This window comes from Podarcis raffonei, chromosome 15 (genome assembly GCF_027172205.1).
Source record: "Podarcis raffonei isolate rPodRaf1 chromosome 15, rPodRaf1.pri, whole genome shotgun sequence".
Classification (NCBI taxonomy): domain Eukaryota; kingdom Metazoa; phylum Chordata; class Lepidosauria; order Squamata; family Lacertidae; genus Podarcis; species Podarcis raffonei.
Genome location: NC_070616.1, coordinates 6818682 through 6839297, shown reverse-complemented (window position 1 = coordinate 6839297; position 20616 = coordinate 6818682). Strand labels below are relative to the sequence as shown.

Genomic DNA, 20616 nt, shown 5'->3' with positions numbered 1-20616 from the left:
AAGAGTCATGTCTGTTGCTCTGCCCACTTTTCCATCTGGCTCCACCCAGCGCTGGCATGCGGCCCCCAGGAGGTTGCCTGTGATGGAATGTGGCCCTTAGTCTGAAAAATGCAACCCGCACCTAATCTAAGCATAGTCTGGGTGTGATGTGGTGACTTCCTCTAGAAGCAGTGTTCTTTCAAACTGAGACCTCACTGGGAACCACCTACCCCCCATAAGAGCAATCCTAAAAACATCCACTTGTGGAAGGACCGTAGCTTTGTGGAAGAGCATCTTCTCTGCAGGCAGGTTCAACCCAGAAGCCTGGCTTTGCACAGGGCTCTTCTGAGAATAAAATGGGAATTTTGCAAGGCAGGGTAGAAATATACCAATGGCTCACAAAGAGTCACAGTTCAGCAGTAGAGCAGGCAGGAGGCTCCAGGTTCAATCACCAGCATCTCCAGGTAAGGTTGGAAGAGACTACCTGCCTGAAAGCCTCAAGAGTTGCTGCCGGTCGAGTGTTGACGGTGCTGAGCTAGGCGGACTTCTGGATAGGGCAGCTTCCTATGTTCATGATAAGTCATGATGGTGATGAAGATTTAAAAATATATATACTAATAGCCTCTCTCAATTGCAGATTGGCATGGTGGCCTGGCGAATGACTCTCAAGAGCCCCGAGTATCCAGATGGGAGGGACATCATCGTCATTAGCAATGACATCACCTACCGGATCGGGTCCTTTGGGCCCCAAGAAGACCTGCTCTTCCTTCGGGCATCGGAACTGGCTCGGCAGCTGGGCATCCCCCGGATCTATGTGGCAGCCAACAGCGGCGCCAGGATTGGATTGGCCGAGGAGATCCGCCACATGTTCCACGTCGCCTGGGAAGACCCTGCTGACCCATACAAAGTAAGGGCTCTGGCCATGCCAGAACTGTGTGTGTAGTGTCTCTACCATGTTGGTAGAGGCTCCCATTACGTGGGAGGAAAAGAGGTTTGAATTAAAGAGTGCAGCTTTTGAAAGTTGTGTCTGATTCACCGAGGAAGCCAGTGTGGTGTAGTGGTTAGAGTAGCAGATTTGGATTCAGACCAAGGTTTAAATCCCCAACCTGGTCACTGGGTGACCTTGGGTCAAAAGCAGTGGTAGCCTAACCTTCCACAGAAGGCAACGTTACCGACAAGGTAGGACTTCAGGGCAGAAGTTTGGCAGTTAGTTCAGGTGGCTAGAGCATGGTGCTGAAAAATGGGTTTGGTCCCCCCGTATGGGTCACCTGCATATTCCTCCTGCGTTGCATGGGGTTTGACTAGATGACCCTTGGGGTCCCTTCCCATTCTACAGTTCTGTGATTCAAACTGCAGTAGGGCTGGCTAACCACATTTTGAAGCAGCACATGCTGCCTTCTCAAGAGGAGCCCCTGCACCCCATAAGATCATTGTTAACAAAATCCCCTAACTGCACCCCTGCCTACAGGCTTATGGTGAGGATAAAATGGAAGTTGGGGCAGTGTTAGGAAAAAGGGGGAGCAGGGTTTTGGGTATGAAGGGACAACTTTGATAAAGGACACTATCACCTAACAGGTACAAATATGTATCCTGCTACTTTTATATTTACATATTTACTTTGCAAAACGTTGTGCTCTTTTGTTGTTTTGGGCTAATGTGGGTTTGGTGTGAGAACGAAGGAACTTCTCTGATGGGGTTTTCATTTGCTCTCCTTTTCTCTCTTCTGCCCACCCAACCATCCCTCTTCCCCAAACAGGGATTCAAGTATCTCTACCTAACTCCCCAGGATTATAAGAAAGTCAGTGCTTTGAACTCAGTGCATTGTGAGCATGTGGAGGACGAAGGAGAATCTAGGTAACTGTGTGCATTCGTTATTTCCTAAAGCATGGACACTGGGTTTTATTTTAATCTGTTTTGCGTTACATCTTCATTTTATCATACCACATTTTTGCATGCCAGGTGTATGGCATTGACAAGCTTGGGAGGATGGTTGCTGTTATGTTTACACTGTGAGAAAAGGAGGGTTTCCCCTGTTCAATGAACCTAGGAAGCTGCCTTACACCGAGTCAGTGTGTTGGTAAATCTAGCCCAGTATTGTCTACACTGACTGGCAGCAGCTTCTGGGGTTTCGAGATACTGGAGATTCTTCTGGGAAGTGTTTTTCTCCAAGAGCCCTGACATTTTATAAAGGTGTGATCTTTCTTTCTTTCTTTCTTTCTTTCTTTCTTTCTTTCTTTCTTTCTTTCTCTCCCTCTCTCTCTTTGGGGTTCGCCCTATCAGGTATAAAATTACAGATATCATTGGGAAGGAAGAAGGACTTGGAACTGAGAACTTGCGGGGATCTGGCATGATCGCTGGAGAATCATCACTGGCGTATGAAGATATTATCACTATCAGCCTGGTAATCCACAGTTGTGTGTGTTTGTCGGTGTGTTTTGGGGATGGCAAAAAAAGGCCTGCAGTGATGTAGAGAGATTGTGGATAGGCTGGGCTGCTTCTGGGCTAGTCGTTTAGTATTCTAGGGTCATTTAACTTTGGCACTGCTCAGATGACTCCATTTCTTATAGTTACTAGAACTAGAAGCTTGAATGCTGGAAGATTCAGGACAGACAAAAAACAAGAGTGCTTCTTCACAGGGTGCAAAGTAAGCTGTTGAATTCGCTCCTCCACTCTCTAAGTACCTCTGAGTAATTCCCTCCTCTTGAGTACGAGTTGCTGGGATCACAGATGGGGAGAGCACTGTTGCCTGTGGGTCCTGCTTGCAGGCTTTCCAGAGGAGGCGTCTGCTTGGTGAGAACAGGACAATGGACTAGCAGGGCTACTGGCTTGATTGATCCAGCAGATACCTTCTTACATTCTTATGGCTCACTCCCACCCAAGCTAAGGCACCGCAGTGGAAAAAGCAACAGAGACTGGGCAATGCCCATCCTTTAAAACACACCTCAACTGCTCTTTAACATTTACCTGCAGGCCTGGCCCTCTGCTAGGGGAATGAGCTACGGAAGTAGATAATGGGAGAATTACACGGGGCCACTTGCAGTGGCTGGTGGTAACTGGGTTAAACAGAGCCTGTAACTCAGTTTTGGGGAGAAAGTGGCTGAGGTGCAAAACTGTGTGTGTGTTTTGCACCAGGGTGGAGTGGACGGGCTATTCTAGCAGCTTGTGAGAAGCTGTAGTTGACCCACCTCCACCCACCGGTCCTCTGAATGCTCATCCTTGATTACAGGGTTTCAAATCCACAGAGTTGCTCTACTGATTTGTCGTCCTCCACTCCCTTCCCAAAAAGTCCTGCCAGAAATACATGGCTTTAACAGCAGAGGTATAGATGGAGGATGTCATTTTCAGTCCCAGTTTTCCCGATGCAGGGATGCAGCAGGATTGTCCTGCTCCTTGGAGGAAGGAGGCAAGGAGTAGCTCACGCGGAGACCCAGTGGGCAGCCTCCTTCCTCTGTGAATCGACAGGTCTGCTTTTGGTCTGCACTGGGAGTAACTGAATGATCCGATTGCACCCGGTGCAGCAGGATTGCTCAGCTACAGAGGATGCTACTGGCAGGACCCAGACAAAGAACAGTGCTCGTGGAGAGACACAGTCTAGCCCTGTGGAACTGAAACAGGTACAAATTTCTGTCTTCAGGTGACGTGTCGGGCAATTGGAATCGGGGCTTACCTTGTCCGGTTGGGGCAGAGAACAATCCAAGTGGAAAATTCACATCTCATCCTAACCGGAGCTGGAGCCCTCAACAAAGTAAGTCTCCCTTTTGCTTTCGTTTGCAAATACGAGTTTTCGTTTCGCCGGTGGGATCATTTGTCATAGCTTGGTGTACTTTGGACTCTTATTGGCTAGTACCTTTGTTTTATTTGGCCTAGCGGGCCTGGCTGAGTTTGTTGTGTAGCGAAGGCCACCACTTTGCAGTGGAGATCCTTGTCTGGCTTGGCCCACTGAAGGCCACTTGGGAGCAATGGGGTTGTTTACCTATTGACGATGAAGGGCAATACCTGAATGGGATGAGGCCTCCCATTGGTTGAATCAAGCAGGGGTTTTTTGTCTTATATATGCAGAATGATTATAATAAAGCAGCACAAAAAATGTTTTAAAGGGTCAGTAGGTTTTAGTGCTGTTATGACAAAGTAAAAGCAAAGTTTTGTTTCCAGGATTGTCTGTTGTGGGCATGTTGCTGAACCCATTTAAATCCTGCACTCTTATCCAGGGTATTTTGTAAGAATACTAATTAAGACACTTTGGGGAATTTACGCTTAAGGCAGGGGGTTGCTAGTGGGCACATTTGGAAGCTTGGCAAAGTCCCACGGGCTCCAGCTACATGATGGCTGCTGTGGGAGAGTCTGAGCCAGTGCAAACAAGAACTGATCTGGAAGAGCAAATAGGCTGTTGTGCATTGTGGATTTTTGAGGGGCTATTTACTGAGACCTTTTATAGGCACCATGGGGGTTGCTGGTGCACACTGGTTGATGACCCCTTGGCTTTAGAGGTCAGAGGCAACTACAAGGGACTTTCCCACTCCTCCCAGTTAGCATGCACTGGAGGAATTACTCTTATTATTTATTAAATTTATTGGTCACTTTTTTGCCGTGAAAACAACTTACAAAACCCCCTTAATATACATACATTAACACTGGAGCATTAAAACATCCCACCTACTGTAAAAGGTCATAGATTGTTAAAAGCCAAAGGCTTGGTTTAAAAGGAAGGTTTTTGCCTGGTACCTGAAGATATACAGTAATGGCTCCAGGCAAGCATCACTGGGGAGAGCATGGCACAAATGGGGAGCCACCAGTGAAAAGGCCGGTTCTCTCTTTTTCCCCACTCTCCAGACCTCCCATGGAAGCAGGCGCCTGAAGAATTAACCTCACACCGGCCTGTTTACTTTGCTGCTGAAGGTGGCAGTATCACCTGAGTAAATGCTGCACGCCTGACCTCCTTTGTATGGCAGCAACATCCTGGCTAGTTTTCGGCAAGCCAGTCTAGTTTAGAGCAGGATACATTTTAGCATATTGACTCACGAAATCTGTCTCTCTCCTACTTTTCATCATTATTTTTGAAACCCCTCCCAAAAAATGATGATGAAAGTGAGCTACATGCCAAGGAATTCAGGAGTAAAACCTTACCTCTGCCATGAAATCACTAGGAAGCTTTCAGCTAGACAGACAATTTTCTTGCTTCCAAAATGGGGAGAACAATACTAATCTCACGGGGTAGATTTGTAAGGATTACTGAGCACTGTGTTTAGCATAAAGCACTTTAGCATTTGGGAAAAGCACTATGTAGATGCTTGTTAATGCTGTGGTTTCATTTTACCATAACTGGCAAGGTGGTGTTGCGGTTAGGGCAGGCTTCCCCAACCTAGCACCCTCCAGATGTTTTTGACTACAACTCCCGTCAGCCCCAGCCAACCTGGCCAGGGAAGATGGAACTTGGAGGGCACCAGCTTGGGAAAATCCAGGTTAGAGCATCAAAGTAGAATATGAAACACATAGGTTCAAATCCATGCTCAGCTATGAAGTAACTCTTCTTTCAGTCTTTCTTGTCTTGCTGAGTAGGTTGGGAAGATAAAATAGGTGGGCTTGAAACCCCGTATACTGCCCAGCAGGGGTGCACAAAATATTGGGGGGCCCAGGTAAGCCCTGCCTTACATCATCCATCACAAGACATACACCACTTGAATGGCAATGCCCATCAACTGGGGGGCACCCCCTCAAATATTTTATGGGGGGGGCAAAGGGACCTCGGCCCCTAAGAGTTGGCTCCTATGCTGCCCTGACTCAGACAAAATTCAGTAATGTTTCCCACCCTATAGTAAGGGCGGGGTGCATTTTTTCATCCTGGGGGCCACATTCCATTCCAGACAACTTTCCAGGGGCCACATTCTAGTGGTGGGTGGAGCCAGAGGCAAGAGTGGGCAGAGTGACACATGTCAATTTTACCTTTGTGTAGGAGGCTAGTTTTTGCTCCCCCACCCCCTTCTGTCCCTTGAATCCTGAAGTCCCCCAGCCTGGCTCTAAAGTAAAGGAGTGATGGGAGCAAAGCTATCAAGTGAATGTCGCTGTTGTGCAACCCCAAGCCATGCGTCCATTAATTTAGGCCTGTGTGCCTTTCCCTGCTGGCTCTGCGGTTACTCTTTCTCCAGCATAACTCCCCTTCCCTAAGAAGCAAAAGAGCAGAGGAGATAGGGGGGGGAGAGGGGCCAGGTTTTTGAGGCCTGCCTGCTGTGTGCACCTGAATGAATTGTCCTCTGGGGACCAAATTGCCCCAACCCCAAACCCATCCCACTTTAGATTTTAAACAGGGTTGGAAGCAGGAGTCAAAGGCCGAGGCTCTTAAATCACCCGCACCACCCAGGCAGCAGCTGTTTGAGATTTATGCTTGAGAGGTTGCTTCTTGTGTGCAGAAGAGAGAAACAATTTGCCCTTGAGTTACGGACAGAGGGAGGGAGGGAGGGAGAGAGAGAGAGAGAGAAAGCGGTGGTGGCAGGGGGGATCGAGGAAGAGATGTCACTTTTTTATTCCCCCCCTCCCCTTTGGGCAGCAATCTAATCCCGGAGATTTGCAGCCTAGTGGTGGCATGCAGGCTGGCAGGTGCTGCCATTACTGTCGTGGTGTCCGAGGTGCATTGGGAGGCCTGTTCTTCAGCCCTCTTGCAAACGGCTAACCTGAGCACTTGAAAAATTGTGGCTTTTGGAACATCAGCACAGTCTTACGCACACACAAGCAAGCATGCTTGCCACTTAGGTAATTGGGGTGGGGTATTGGAGAGCATTGCTTGGCATTAGGCCAGTTGCATGTGTCAGGACCCAGGTGTGAGCCTTAGCAGCACCAGTTAAAGGATCTTGGGCAGCAGACCCAGGGAATATCGCAAGAGAGTCAGGACATGGGCATCCATTTTTCAGGGGACAAGTGGAATATAGTGGATGCTCGGGTTGCGAACGTGATCTGTGCGGGATGTGCACATGCAGGTTGCGATTTGGCGCTTTTGCACATGCGCAAAGCGTGATTTGACGTTTCTGCGCATGCACAACCGCCGGAACCCGGAAGTAACCCATTCCGGTACTTCTGGATTTCGGCGGTTCGCAACCCGAAAAAATGCAACCTGAAGTGGCTGTAACCTGAGGTATGACTGTACTGAAAGGATAGTTTTTCAGTAAAACAAAACAAAACACAAGAAGAATTGTGCCTGTACATTTTGCCTCATAGGTTCTGTAAATGCAGGGAAGGTTTTTTGTTTTTTTTTAAATGAAGGCTAGGAATCTAGGGATTATGGTTCAAAACACCCTGCCCCAATGGATGACCGTAATCTGAGGTGGTCCTCCCTCACCACAGTATTCTCTCTCCTCCATGTATCAATGTACGTTTCATTACATATGATTGCAATTTTGAATTGTTATAAGCCGTCCTTTGTAATGCAAAGAAAATAAATAGCCCCATAATGTAATTGCATGCAGCCTCAGAGATGGTGTCAGAGACATGGGACGTTGAAGTGGGGGTGGTGAAAAAATTGGCTATGGTTATCCAGGGCATAGTCTCAAAACATTTTGCTGCCTGAGGCAGAAGAGTAAAGAGGGCCTCTCTCACCAAGTAACAGTGAGGGACAGGCAAATAGGTCAGTTTCTCTCAATTTCTCATTTTTCTAATCTTAAAAGATTGGCTTGCTGGTTTTCCACATACCATCGTCTTATTATTATTTTTTAATGTTGGGTGGAAGTTCCCTAATCGGTATGTGTGTTTATGTGTGTGTGTTATAGCAAATCTTCCTTTTTTCAGTCTCCCTTGCTGCATTTCATTGGTGGGGACCCTTTGGCCTGTGGATCTAATTTGGCCCCAGAGGTCATTTCCCCCAAACTATGCCCTCTTGCCCAACACTTGACATCACACATCAGGTATGGGCAGGGAAAGATGCAGCTGAACTAGGGAGTTTCCCATTGGCACCAGTGAGGGCCCTCTGAATGTCGTTGGACTCTCCATCTTTGGAGCATCTCAACTCAATAGAGTCCTCACACAGAATCAGGCAAGGCCAAGAAGCCTCCTCTGAATAGACATTCATTTGTTTAGTGGAGAGTTTTTTTAGAATCCAAAGTCACACCAAGGTGACGTTTCAGTCCACCATTTTTATTCAAAATGGCGCCCGTGTCCAAATTGGGATGAAGTCTGCTGCCCCACTTTGGGCACCCTTGCGCCAAGTTTGGCAGCAATATCTGGAGAGGCATCTGAACCTATGCCAAAAAGTGGGAGAAGTTACACCGAAGTAATGTTTCAGTCCACCATCTTGAATCAGAATGGTGACCAGTGTCCAACATTGACAAAGACCACCATCCACACCTCAGGAATCCTCCTGTTGAATTTGGTGATGGTATCTTGAGGGGCATCCAGACACATAGAGAACAAGTAGACTGGACCACTTTCCGAAATATATAGGAGATTATTTTTACATTTATATTCCACCTGTTCTCCAAGAATAACAGCACAAGATGGTGGCAGACATGGCTCCCTTCCAGTGAGTTTCATGACTGAGCAGGGATTTGAACCCTGGTCTCCCAGGTCCTGGCGCCACTGGCAATGCAGGATCACAGTTTTACGTGATAATCTTCTGTGCTCCAAATTTCTAGATTTTGAATTTCCAAGTTGAAGAGTAAGATTGGGGGTGCAAATTGAAGGACAGGAGATACGGAGTTAATGTGAGCTGGAAGAAGGAGAGAACAGTGGACTTGGAAGAAGCACAAAGATCTAAATAGCACAGGAAAATGGCACACAATCCGTCCCTTTTAGCCATGCCTTGCTGCTTCATTCATTCCCATTAACTAGGTAGAGAACCTACAGGTCTTGTTGGACTTGGGGGGGGGGCAGATTCACAGCATACATTTAAAGCACATTCAACGTGCATGACCCCCCACCCCGAACTGTAGTTCCCCTTCACAGAGCTATAATCCTTAGCATTCCTAACAAACTGCACATCCCAGGGTTTTGAGTGGGAAGCAATGTGCTTTTCAAATGTACACTGAACGTGCTCTAAATGGATGGTGTGGATCTCCCATCAGCACAGCTAGGGATGATGGGAGTTGTAGTCCAGCAACACCTGGAGGGAGACCGGTTTCCCTAGCCCTCATATAAAGGTTGCCAAGCCGGGTGGTATTGGGATCCCTGGACAGTGTGACTCGTAACCTCCACCCCACCCTTTGTCTTTCCCATTGAGCATCCGTAGGGCTCATGGAGGAGTCTAACCAGGCCTGTCTGTGCCTCACGAGCTTCTCTTCCACTCTCTCTGTGTTGTCTCTGTGGGTGCACCGCATCAAGCCTGTTGACCCTCATCCCTCTCTCTCCCACCCAGCCCCTCCCGGCTGAAAATTGAAATAATGATAATGCTCGTCTCCCAACTGCATCAAAGTATCAGCACATCAAAAGCCAGGAGGCATGAAATGCAAATGGAACAGTGATGGCAGATGGATGGCGCATGATCGCCTGATGCCCAATGAATTTTAAAAGATGACGGTGTGCACATGAGGAGAGAGAGAAAGAGAGAGAGAGAGAGAAGGAGAGGCTCTGAAATAAACACGTTATCCCAGCAATAGTTTGTGTGTGTGTGTGTGTGTTCTTGCTGCTCACTCCTGACAATATTTTTTCACACTTCGCTGAACATCCACTCTATCTTGTCTCTCTCCCCCTCTCTCTCCTCTGCCTACCTCTCTCGCACAAGTCTCGGGTCGCGTCACTGCAGCTCCGGTGGATATAATAAGATCTAAACCACGAGGTTGTTATTTGCATAGAAATAGCATGGCGCCCCCAGGCAGAATGTGGGGAGTGGGGGGCGGGGGGGCAGGCAGTGAGAACGGGCAAGGGAAGGAGGGGGAGAAGGAGGCGGAGATCGTTTGTCTAAAATTTTAATGGAAACTTTTGCTGAGGCAGAGGCTTTTCGTATTTTTTAAATTTATTTAACCCCACCCCGGCAACTTTCTGACCAAATCTCCCTTGCATCCCTCCCAATTTAGACATAACACATAGCACACATCATTTGGTTTAACACAATGCTGGTCAGAGTGAGATCTGGCGCCTTTCTGTCGTGCTGTTGGAATTCACAAGCGTGCAGGTTTCACTAGGTTCCATTTTTGCTGGAGGTAGAATGCAAAGAAGCAAGTAATCTCTGCTGGTTAATTTTTGAAACTTAAATGCCACATAATGTTTGTTCTGCACTCACGAGAAATCAGCCTTTTTAGTGTGGCAAGCACCTGCTCACTGGAACTCCCTTCCCCTTGATACTGAGTAAGCGCTTTCGCTGTACTGTTTTTGATGCCTGTTAAAAACTTTTTTTGTTTAGGCGAGCCTTCCCTGACGTTTAATTTTATCATGCATATTCATTTTTTTAAAAAAGAATCTGTTGGTTTTATCTATATTTGATGATTATGTCTACTGTTTTTAAAGTCTGCTTTTATTCCTTTTTTAAATGAATATTTGATACGGTTTTATGTAAACTGCCCATACATATTTTTTTTATTAAGCAGATAAAAGATCTTGCTAAAGAACAAAATACAGCTTTAAATCCCTCCACCAAAAACATGCAGAATACCCATTTTACGAAAGTTGTTTTGCCAACACGGCTCAGATCGTTGGAGCGTAAGAACAGGCTTTTAAAAATTATTCTCTTCCTTATTAATTATTCAATTTATGGACCACCATTCACCATGAGGTCCAAGGGCAAGTTGCAGCAATCCCCCAAACACAACTTTAAAGTCCTTTAAAACAAATTTAAGTCAAAAGAATATGGTGGGTCCTAAAACATATATATATCTCAGGTGTCAAAGGGGAAAGTAAAGCTGTGTGCCTTCATTACATGACAAAAAAGGCACCAGCCCACATCTTGTGGGCTGCCACAGGTTAAGGAAGATGAAATTACCAGGAGGGCCTCCCCTCTGCTGATCTGAAAGGGTCTGCGGGGAAGGAGACAGCCTTTCAGATATCTGGGGTCTAAGTTCTTCAGGCCTTTAAAGGGTTTTCTGAGGAATTCAGCACATTGCTGCCTTCTGTGTTTGGAATACCCCTGCAAAGTCTCTTGACTTTTCTGCAAGGACCCTCCATGATTTAGTTCTGGCTTTGCACCGGTGGTCCGTGCCAAGGCTCGCATCAAGTGGGTTGCAGGATCTGCTCCCGATGTCTCTTCTCCTGGCAAACGAGATCAAAGTAATCACTGGGGTGGCGGTGGGGTGGGGGGAGCGATGGCATTAGAGCCAGAGCAGCAAGTCCCATCCCTCCCATTCAAAGGAGCATTGTAATTATTATTGCGCGATATGAATCTTTCCTGGAGTGGCACAGCACGAGTATTAGAAGGGAAGCGGGTGGGACACAGTGCCTTGGAGAATGCTAATTGGAAAGGAAAGGGGCACAGGAATGTCAAAAGGAAACTGACACTCCACCAGGACCAACGTATTCTCTCTCTCAACCCCCCTCTCCCCGCCCAGGCCTTGTGTCGAAGCTTCCCAAGGTTATCCAGTTCTCTTTGCCTCTTGCAAGATGTTGAGTCCGGATGCTTGGGTCACACTGGGTAGGCTAACGGCAGGGCTGGTGCCACACCTTGATCATAGATCTGTGGGTCAAGATAGGACATTTTGGGTAACTTAAAAATGTGGCCGGCAGCTGAGCTTGGCTCTCCTTCATTGGAGGTTTTTAAGCGGCGGTCAGGTGGCCATCTGTTTCAGATGCTTTAATTGAGATTCCTGCATTGCGAGGGCTTTGGACTAGATGACCCTAGGGGTCCCTTCCCACTCCAAAATTCTATGATTGAAAAGCACCCAGATGGCCTGGAGCTGATGGGAGTTTTAGTCCAGAACATCTGGAGGGTCAGACAACTCCCATCATTCCTTGCTAGCAGGACCAGTGGATGATGCAAACTGTAGCTCAAAAACAGCTGGAGACCCAAGTTTAGGAAACCCTGAAATAGAGCCTTCAGCCAATCTGAGTCTGCTGTCAGCTAGATCAAGGACAGAACTGACCCATAAAGTTGTTGTCTGAATGGACCACTGCTGCTGTTCTTCCAGCAAAGGCTATCTTACGGACTGCCTGCTCTGATGGAGGCTACACTGACTCCAAGAGCAGCCCTCTGAGAGATGCTTGGGGAGTGATGACCAAGGAGGGCCCTAGGCCTCTCTAGCTGACCCTCAAGACTCTTACTTTGTCCCTCTCCTTCCATACTCTGTGTCCTTGAACACTTGCGGGATTTGACATCTTTCTGCAGGGCCTGCAAAACGGAGCTATTCCGCCTGGCCTTTGGCTTAGACTCAGTCGGACCCCTTATATGGGATTTAGTATATAAATTTTCCCTCAGCTTTTTTTTTTTTTGCTGGCCCATGTAGGACCAGCGTGGATAACTGGCTCGGGTGAATATCTGATGTTTCCTCCCTTTATGGTCTTGATTTATGGGCTACTACTAGAATGAGGGGACATGGGTGGCGCTGTGGGTTAAACCACAGAGCCTAGGGCTTGCTGATTGGGAGGTCGGCGGTTCGAATCCCTGTGATGGGGTGAGCTCCCATTGTTCGGTCCCAGCTCCTGCCCACCTAGCAGTTCAAAAGCACATCAAAGTGCAAGTAGATAAATAGGTACCGCTCTGGCGGGAAGGTAAACGGTGTTTCAGTGTGCTGCTTTGGTTCACTTAGTCATGCTGGCCACATGACCCGGAAGCTGTCTGCGGACAAACGCCAGCTCCCTCGGCCTCTAGAGCAAGATGAGTGCGCAACCCCAGAGTCGTCCATGACTGGGCCTAACGGTCAGGAGTACCTTTACCTTTACCTTTACCTTTACTAGAATGAGGCTGCATTTTAAGCTGTATTTTAAGCCGTATTTTAATTAACTGTTTTTTCTATTACGTTTTATTGTAATCTATATTTGGTGTTAGCCGCCCTGAGCGCGGCCGTGGCCGGGGAGGGCAGGGTATAAATATGTTTTTTATTTATTATTTATTTATAATAAAGCCGCTTGCTTGCATGCAGAGAAGGGCGGTTTGTGTAGAAACAGCTGGCTTTTGCGTGTCTGGACTGTGGCCTGCTGCATCTTCAGAAGCCTATCTGCTGCTCTGTCCTCTTCTCTTTCTCGCCCCACTCGCACCTACCTTTGGCTACACCTGCCACTAAAATATGCGGCCCCTGGAAGGCTGTCCATGAGGAAATATGGCCCTCAGGACAAAAAAGTTTCCCCACCTGTGATGTAGCTCTGTGCTGTTTCTGCCTCCACTGCCGCCTTCTTGAAGAGGAGGGAAATAATCCCTTATCCTCTTGCCTGGACTCTGCGCCATTGCAAGCCATTGGGCTCCACCAACCTGGGTGGCTTTTAAAGAGGTTTGGACAAATTCATGGAGGAGATGGCTGCCAGTGGCTACTAGCCACGACGGCTATGCTTTGCCACCATAATTGGAGGTACCAGTGCTTCTGACTACCAGTTCCTGGAAACCACAGGAGGGGAGAGTGCTCTTGCGCTCGAATCCTGCTTGTTGGTTTTTCCACAGGCATCAGGTTGGCCACTGTGAGAACAGGAGGCTGGCCTAGATGGGACATTGGCCTGACCCAGCAGGCTCTTCTTATGTTCTTACGAAGCATCGCAAAGACCTGGCCAAAGCTGCTCAGAGACGGGCTGATTCTTGTGTCCTTGGCCAGAGGCTGGTGGGCTGTGCCACAGCTGAGGTGCCCCTCCCTGGGTGGATGGATTGGCCAGAATGCCCAACAGTGTCCTTGCCCTCATGATTCTGTACAGAGGAGGCAATATCTTGGTCTGGAAACTTTTTGGCAGTCTCTTCCTCCCTCAGCCTTGATCTGAGCAGTTTTATTTCTGCATACCAGTCTCGGTTAAGAGAGGCAATTTACATGCCAGATGCTGGCATTACTAATCCTCCTTTTATGTCTCTTTAGGGAAATGGGGTCAAAGAGCTCTCCGCTGGGGTGGTGTTCCCTCTCCCCTCATCCCCCCCCCCATTTCACATAACTAAGGATCGCTTCTATCTGTGTCGTGCCATATGGTCTGTCAACGTCTGGGGGTGCCAGCTGCAATCCGTTTGTACGCGGAAAGCGAATGGCAGCTTTGGCAATGCTGCCCATGCATTGCCTGCTGAAACAGCCCTCTTGCCGCTTTCCTGGTAAAAAGGCAACGGATCTCTCCCACTGGTTTGCGTAATCATTTTTAAAAAGCCTTGTGTGACAAAGGGAGGTGGGCGCGTTAGGCATGGGGTGAACCCAAGTCATGGATAGGCAAACTAAGGCCCGGGGGATGGAGCTGGCCCAATTGCCTTCTAAATCCGGCCCAGAGACAGTCCGGGAATCAGCGTGTTTTTTCATGAGTAGAATGTGTGCTTTTATTTAAAATGCATCTCTCGGTTATTTGTGGGGCATAGGAATTCGTTCTTTTTTCTTCTTCAGAATATAGCCTGCCCCCCCCAAGGTCTGAGGGACAGTGGACTGGCCCCCTGCTGAAAATGTTTGCTGACCCCTGTATTAGCCTGTGAGGGTAGGCCTCAAGCTTTTTGCTCCCAGCATCAAGGAAAGGTCGTGGCTGGAGCATGCTCAGTGGTAAGAGCATGTCAGGGTCTGGCAGGGCTCTGAGGAGCGTGTGGCAGAAGCAGTGAGGCCAGAGGCTGATCCAAGGGAGGGAAGAGCGATTTACGGAGTTTTGTGCCTCCTGCGAGGAAGGAGCCTGGGCTGGAGGAATGGGGAGAGTCTGAGCAATCAGAGACAGGGGCTGGAGGAAGGGCGTAGGATGCTCCAGGAGCAGAGGAAGAGGCAGTAGAATCCCCTTGGGCCACATGAGTCAACAGTGTGATGCAGCAGTCAAAAAAAGCTAACACTATTCTAGGCTGCATCAACAGAAGTCTAGTGTCCCAATCAAGGGAAGCGATAGTGCCACTCTGTTCTGCCTTGGTCAGACCACACCTGGAATACTTTGTCCAGTTCTGAGCACCACAGTTTAAGAAGGATGTCGACAAGGTGGAACCTGTGCAGAGGAGGGCAACCAAGATGGTCAAGGGACTGGAAACCAAGCCTTATGAGGAACGGTTGAAGGAGATGGGTATGTTTAGCCTGGAAAAGAACAGACTGAGAGGAGATATGATAGCCATCTTCAAATATCTGAAGGGCTGTCACATGGAAGAGGGAACAAGCTTGTTTTCTTCTGCTCTGGAGGGTAGGACTCAAACCAATAGCTTCAAGTTGCAAGAAAGGAGATTCTGATTAAACATCAGGAAGAACTGTTCAACAGTGAAATGGTTTCCCTCGGGAGGTGGTGGTCTCTCCTTCCTTAGAGGTGTTTAAGCAGAGGTTGGATGGCCATCTGTCATGGATGCTTCAGCTGAGATTCCTGCATTGCAGGGGGTTGGACTAGATGACCCTCAGGGTCCCTACCAATTCTATGAAATGAATGAATGAATGAATGAATGGGAGGGAGGAGGTGTGTGTCTCTGTGTGTGGTGTTTTTAAAATTGTTGTATGATGCTCTGAGTGGTTTTTAAATAGTGGGGTATAGGTAGTTTCATATTATTATAATAAATAAGTATTCTGCCTTTAGCTGCTTTGAAATATGGGCCCTTTTTACCCTTGGTGTATAGAAATGTGATTATAAGTATTGCTGCTGCGACTACTACTATTCCTAATACAGTGGTACCTTGGGGTACATATGCTTCAGGTTATATACGCTTCAGGTTACATACGCTTCAGGCTACAGACTCCGCTAACCCAGAAATAGTATCTCGGGTTAAGAACTTTGCTTCAGGATGAGAACAGAAATCGTGCTCCAGCGGCGCGGCAGCAGTGGGAGGCCCCTTTAGTTAAAGTAGTGCTTCAGGTTAAGAACAGTTTCAGGTTAAGAATGGACCTCTGGAACAAATTAACCCGAGGTACCACTGTATGTGATCATTATAAATGCTGGTGCTATTACTAATAAATAATATGTCTCAAGATACGAATTTTAAAAAGCAATTAATTAGAATGGCTAAGAAAGGGAATTGTGACAAGGTTTCTTCTGGGATAAAGTGAGATATGGACTGGCCAGGACTCAACCTAAAGAGGAGGCTTCATTCGCATGGCTTTCCTGCGGATTTGCAGTCTGCGGGCATCTACAGTAACTGGCAGGTTTTTCACATTGCCTCCCCACTCCAGCCCCCAGCCCCCACCCCCAAATCACTCACCAGAGGGAAAAAGAGAGTTTGCGAACAGCTCTTCAAATATATCATGCAATAGTGTACCATGAATTTCTTGTGAACCGCGGTGGCGAAGCAGTTTTATTTATTTCCGCGACTTTAAATCAATACAAAGTAGAGCTCTCCATTCTGGAGCCAGGCATGGAGTGCGGAGAGAGAGAGAGTGAGGGTGGGGAAGAGGAGGGGGGGAAATGAGTCCATTGTACTCTTAAAACTTTGGGGAAAGGAGATGACAGCTATATAATTCCATTTACCAGGCGCTTGGGGTTTTAATGTGGAGGTGACGGGGAACTCTTTCTGCGTTTAGTGCCTCCATATCTTCTAAATAAAAGATCTGCAGAGCTGATAGCGGGGGTATAGCGCTGGCTTTAATAATCTCCAAGCATTAGACCGAGCCAATATGTTCCCAAGTCAGGAAAGGTCCCCCACTGAACGCTCGTAAATTAAAAAGTGCAGGAGCAGCTCCCAAAGTTCCTTGATTAGAAATGCAAAGGCTGCAGTCTGTTTTCGGGGGTGGGGGTGCGCGATCCGCTGTGGTGGGTGGGAAGGGGGTGGATAGGTACTTGGAATGGGAGATTGACCAAGAACTAGATAGGAGCCAGTTCTTGATCCTGGGGGTGCTTCCAGACAACCTGCATTTTGGGCATTCGTCCTGATTTGCTTGCAAGTAGATCAGTGTGGGTGGCGCTGTGGGTTAAACCACAGAGCCTAGGACTTGCCGATCAGAAGGTTGGCAGTTCGAATCCCCGCGACGGGGTGAACTCCCGTTGCTCTGTCCCTGCTCCTGCCAACCTAGCAGTTCGAAAGCACATCAGAGTGCAAGTAGATAAATAGGTACCGCTCCGGCGGGAAGGTAAACGGCGTTTCCGTGCACTGCTCTGGTTCGCCAGAAGCGGCTTAGTCATGCTGGCCACATGACCCAGAAGCTGTATGCCGGCTCCCTCGGCCAGTAAAGTGAGATGAGCGCCGCAACCCCAGAGTCATCCGCAACTGGACCTAATGGTCAGGGGTCCCTTTACCTTTAGATCAGAAGATGCAGGCTGTTTAATGAGCATCCATGCTGATTTGCTTGCACCTAGATAAGACAGTGTTTAGTGAAACCCTGGAGAGCTGCTGCCTGTTAGCATGAACAGTACTGAGCAAGATGGGACCTGCAGTAGGGCTCACTATTAAGGCTGCATCTCACGTTTCGGAGTTGCATCAATGGAAGTGCCATCCCACACTTTCTGGTGTGTTCCCTCCCACCCCCAAATCCCTTTCCTTACTGGAAAAAGTCTGACCTTTCGCAGAAGCGGATTTGTTGTGCAGGAGCTCCCAATAAACAATAATTGCGTAACCTGAATTTGCTGTGGTATGTGACTGAGTCTCACTCAAAAACAGAGGCTGCCTGGAAGCGCCCTGAGTGGTGGTCAGGATCTGGTGGGAAATGTGTCATCAGACTGCTCAAGAACAGAGATCTCAATGCGTCTGTCAGATTCAACATATATGTGAGTGGGGATGTGGCCAGTAACTCCATGGAATGCCCAGGAGTTGTGTTTAATTTTCAAAAGAGAGGAAACTTTAAAAAAAATGAAGAAAATTAAAAATGAAGGGACTCATTAAAAACTAATAATAAGCAGCTGTTAGATTTCTCTTTTCTGCTGCAAAACCCCATAGAGCAATCTTGCTAATTTAATTGTGTATTGGTTTGTTTTTGTCTTAAATTTATGTAAGTTCTATATGTTTTGCTCAGCGTATGTTGGAAATTGTATGGTTTTGGTGTTTTTGTTTTTGTTTTTTCAAGTTTGTGAGTGTATAATAAAGTAGTTGCTGTGATTTTATTGTTAATTTCAGAAGAGAGGAAACTTTCTAAAAAGTAAAGGGACATGGGCCAGAAGTATCAAATATCTTTTTAAAGGTGCTTGGGGATGGTTTTAAAACCTCTGCAATAAAATACTTGGGTAAAAAAAATGTACATTTCTAATCTGCAATGTACAAACAAATCCATGAGGATGCCAGTGTGGTTAATGAACAGAATCAAGGAAGCTATAAAAGGCAAGAAGGCTTCGTTTAAAACGTAAAAGTCTTGCCCAAGCGAGGAGAATAAAAAGGAACATAAAGTCTGGCAAAACAAATGTAAGTTGACAATAAGGCAGGTAAAACACAGCGACAAGTTTGAGCAGCTTTTTGTTAAAAACATCAAAACAGGCAATAAAAAATGTCTTTAAATACACCTGAAGCATTAAACTAGCCAGGGAGATCATGGGGGCCATGAGATGTCAAAGGTGCAAAAGGATGTCAATATGCTTACATGCAAATTTGGTTTTTTGAGGGAGGGCATCAGATAAAGGCGTTGAGAGGGAGAAACTTCCAGAGCTTAATTGCCAAATTAAAAAAAATTAACCTGTCGCTAGATCTGGGCAGCATACCCCTGAGAGTTCTTAAAATAACTCAAATGTGAAATTGTTGATCTTCTAACAAAACAGTCTAGTTTCCTTACCTTGAAAGTAGCCAACACAACAATTTTTGCAAAAGTATCTGGGGGGAATCTAGGAAATTACAGGCCAGTTAGCATAACTTCTGCCACTTTTTAATTGGTAAAGGTAAAGGGACCCCTGACCATTAGGTCCAGTCATGGCCGACTCTGGGGTTGCGGCGCTCATCTCGCTTTATTGGCCAAGGGAGCCGGCGTACAGCTTCCGGGTCATGTGGCCAGCATGACTAAGCCGCTTCTGGCATACCAGAGCAGCGCACGGAAATGCCGTTTACCTTCCCGCCGGAGCGGTACCTATTTATCTACTTATACTTTGATGTGCTTTCGAACTACTAGGTTGGCAGGAGCAGGGAGCTCACCCTGTCGCGGGGATTCGAACCGCCGACCTTCTGATCGGCAAGTCCTAGGCTCTGTGGTTCAGCCCACAGCGCCACCCACGCCCCTCTTTAATTGGTAGAAAGTATTAATGTTGGGATATTTGAACCAAGGGTAGGTGACCTGTGGCCCTTCCTGGTGATCCAGTTAATATCAGAAGACCAAGTCAAGATTAGTCCTCATTGTCGTATAACTTTCCCCGCAACCATATTGGAACAGATCCTCAGTGAAGACTGAACATTGTCTAAACCTCCACATAAGCTTTGTGCAAGCAGACCCAAGACGAAAGCTTAACATAAACTGGGTGTCCAAGGGGGTCATTCCACAGATGGGGAGGGGAGCATTGCTGGAAAGGCCTGTTCCCTTGTTGACATCCTTTGGAAAAGGGCTGTAGCCCAAAATATGTGGAAGGCAGCAAGTTGGTGAAAGCTGGACTAGTTGGTGAAGGCATTCCAATCTCAGTTTAACTTCGATTTTCCTTATCAGAGAAATTAAGGATTGTTCAGGAGAAAAGAAGCCCTTCCCGAAACACTGTTCTCCTGTTGTTTAAGGGTACACACTTCTTTTCTTTTCTTTTAAAACCAGGACCTGCCTTTGTTATCAAGTTGCCATTATTCCACCATCTAATAACTTTTAATGGGCAGGGCAGAAGTACTGATCGATGAGGCTGAAAGCTGTTAGGAGCTGTTCAAGGCTCAATTGTAGATAATTGGACTGGAACTTTTAACTCTTTTCTTTCTTTCGGCCTTAATTCCTTTTTTCTTTCTTTCTTTTCTTTTCTTTTTTTGAGGGATTTGGATGTGTGTTGTTCATTCCTGGTTTTTGAGGCAGGGTTCAGATTTTTCTTAAGCTGAGTACAGAGGTGGCTGCCACCGGACTGCCGCCATTTTGCAGGTGGGGTTCAGCGTCATGCTAGCAAATTCAAGTCGCACAATTTGCTTGGATTTGGAGATCTTGGGCAATGAGCCTGCTTCAAAAAACAATACAAAAGCAGGACTTTGTGCGGAACGGAAAGCAACCGGAAAGGGGGATAGATGTTGCTTCCTGCCACACTCTGCAACTTTCCCACAAACTGATCAAGGTGAATACTCACTAAATGGGTTGTCTGGACATGCCCACTGGCTCTGCAGGCATTGTGACTCAGCCTCCCCTTTTTAGCCAGAAATTGCTGATCTGGAGGCTCTAACTGGATAAGGCAATTTATTTCATATTTTTCTCTTCCATCCTTACACCTCTGAAAGTTTGTTTTGTTACTCATCTCCTGTAATTTCTTCTCCCCACTATGCACACTTAACCTGCCCCTTATCTGCGATCCTCTCTGCACAAACTTCCAGTTTCTTTCATCCCTCCTTTCTGCCCCCCCCTTAAAATTACTTTATTTGTCCTGTAACAGCTTTCCTTCCTCTTCCTTACAATTCCCAGTTATCATCACCATCATCACTATTAAAATTAACTGTTTTCTTTCCTTCTGATTTTGTTCAATACTGTCACTGGTCCTTTTGCACTAGAGGGAGACCTTCCTCTTCCTCTTAATCTCTTCTTTTGCCTGCACCCCTGAACTCCTCTGCCTCCTTCTCCCCTTTACTCAGCATGCAGGGAGTTAACTGGTGCTGGAGTT

At 47.1% G+C, this 20616-nt stretch overlaps 1 protein-coding gene across 6 annotated transcripts in view; it reads left to right on the top strand.

The window, feature by feature from the left end:
* ACACA (acetyl-CoA carboxylase alpha) overlaps positions 1 to 20616 on the top strand; it is a 183804-nt gene that overhangs the window by 120311 nt on the left and 42877 nt on the right. For all 6 annotated transcript variants that reach the window (XM_053367490.1, XM_053367488.1, XM_053367489.1 and 3 more), the window contains 4 exons: positions 617 to 886; positions 1736 to 1833; positions 2260 to 2380; positions 3614 to 3724. In XM_053367490.1, the coding sequence (XP_053223465.1) occupies positions 617 to 886; positions 1736 to 1833; positions 2260 to 2380; positions 3614 to 3724 (600 nt within the window). The remainder of the gene's footprint in view (positions 1 to 616; positions 887 to 1735; positions 1834 to 2259; positions 2381 to 3613; positions 3725 to 20616) is intronic.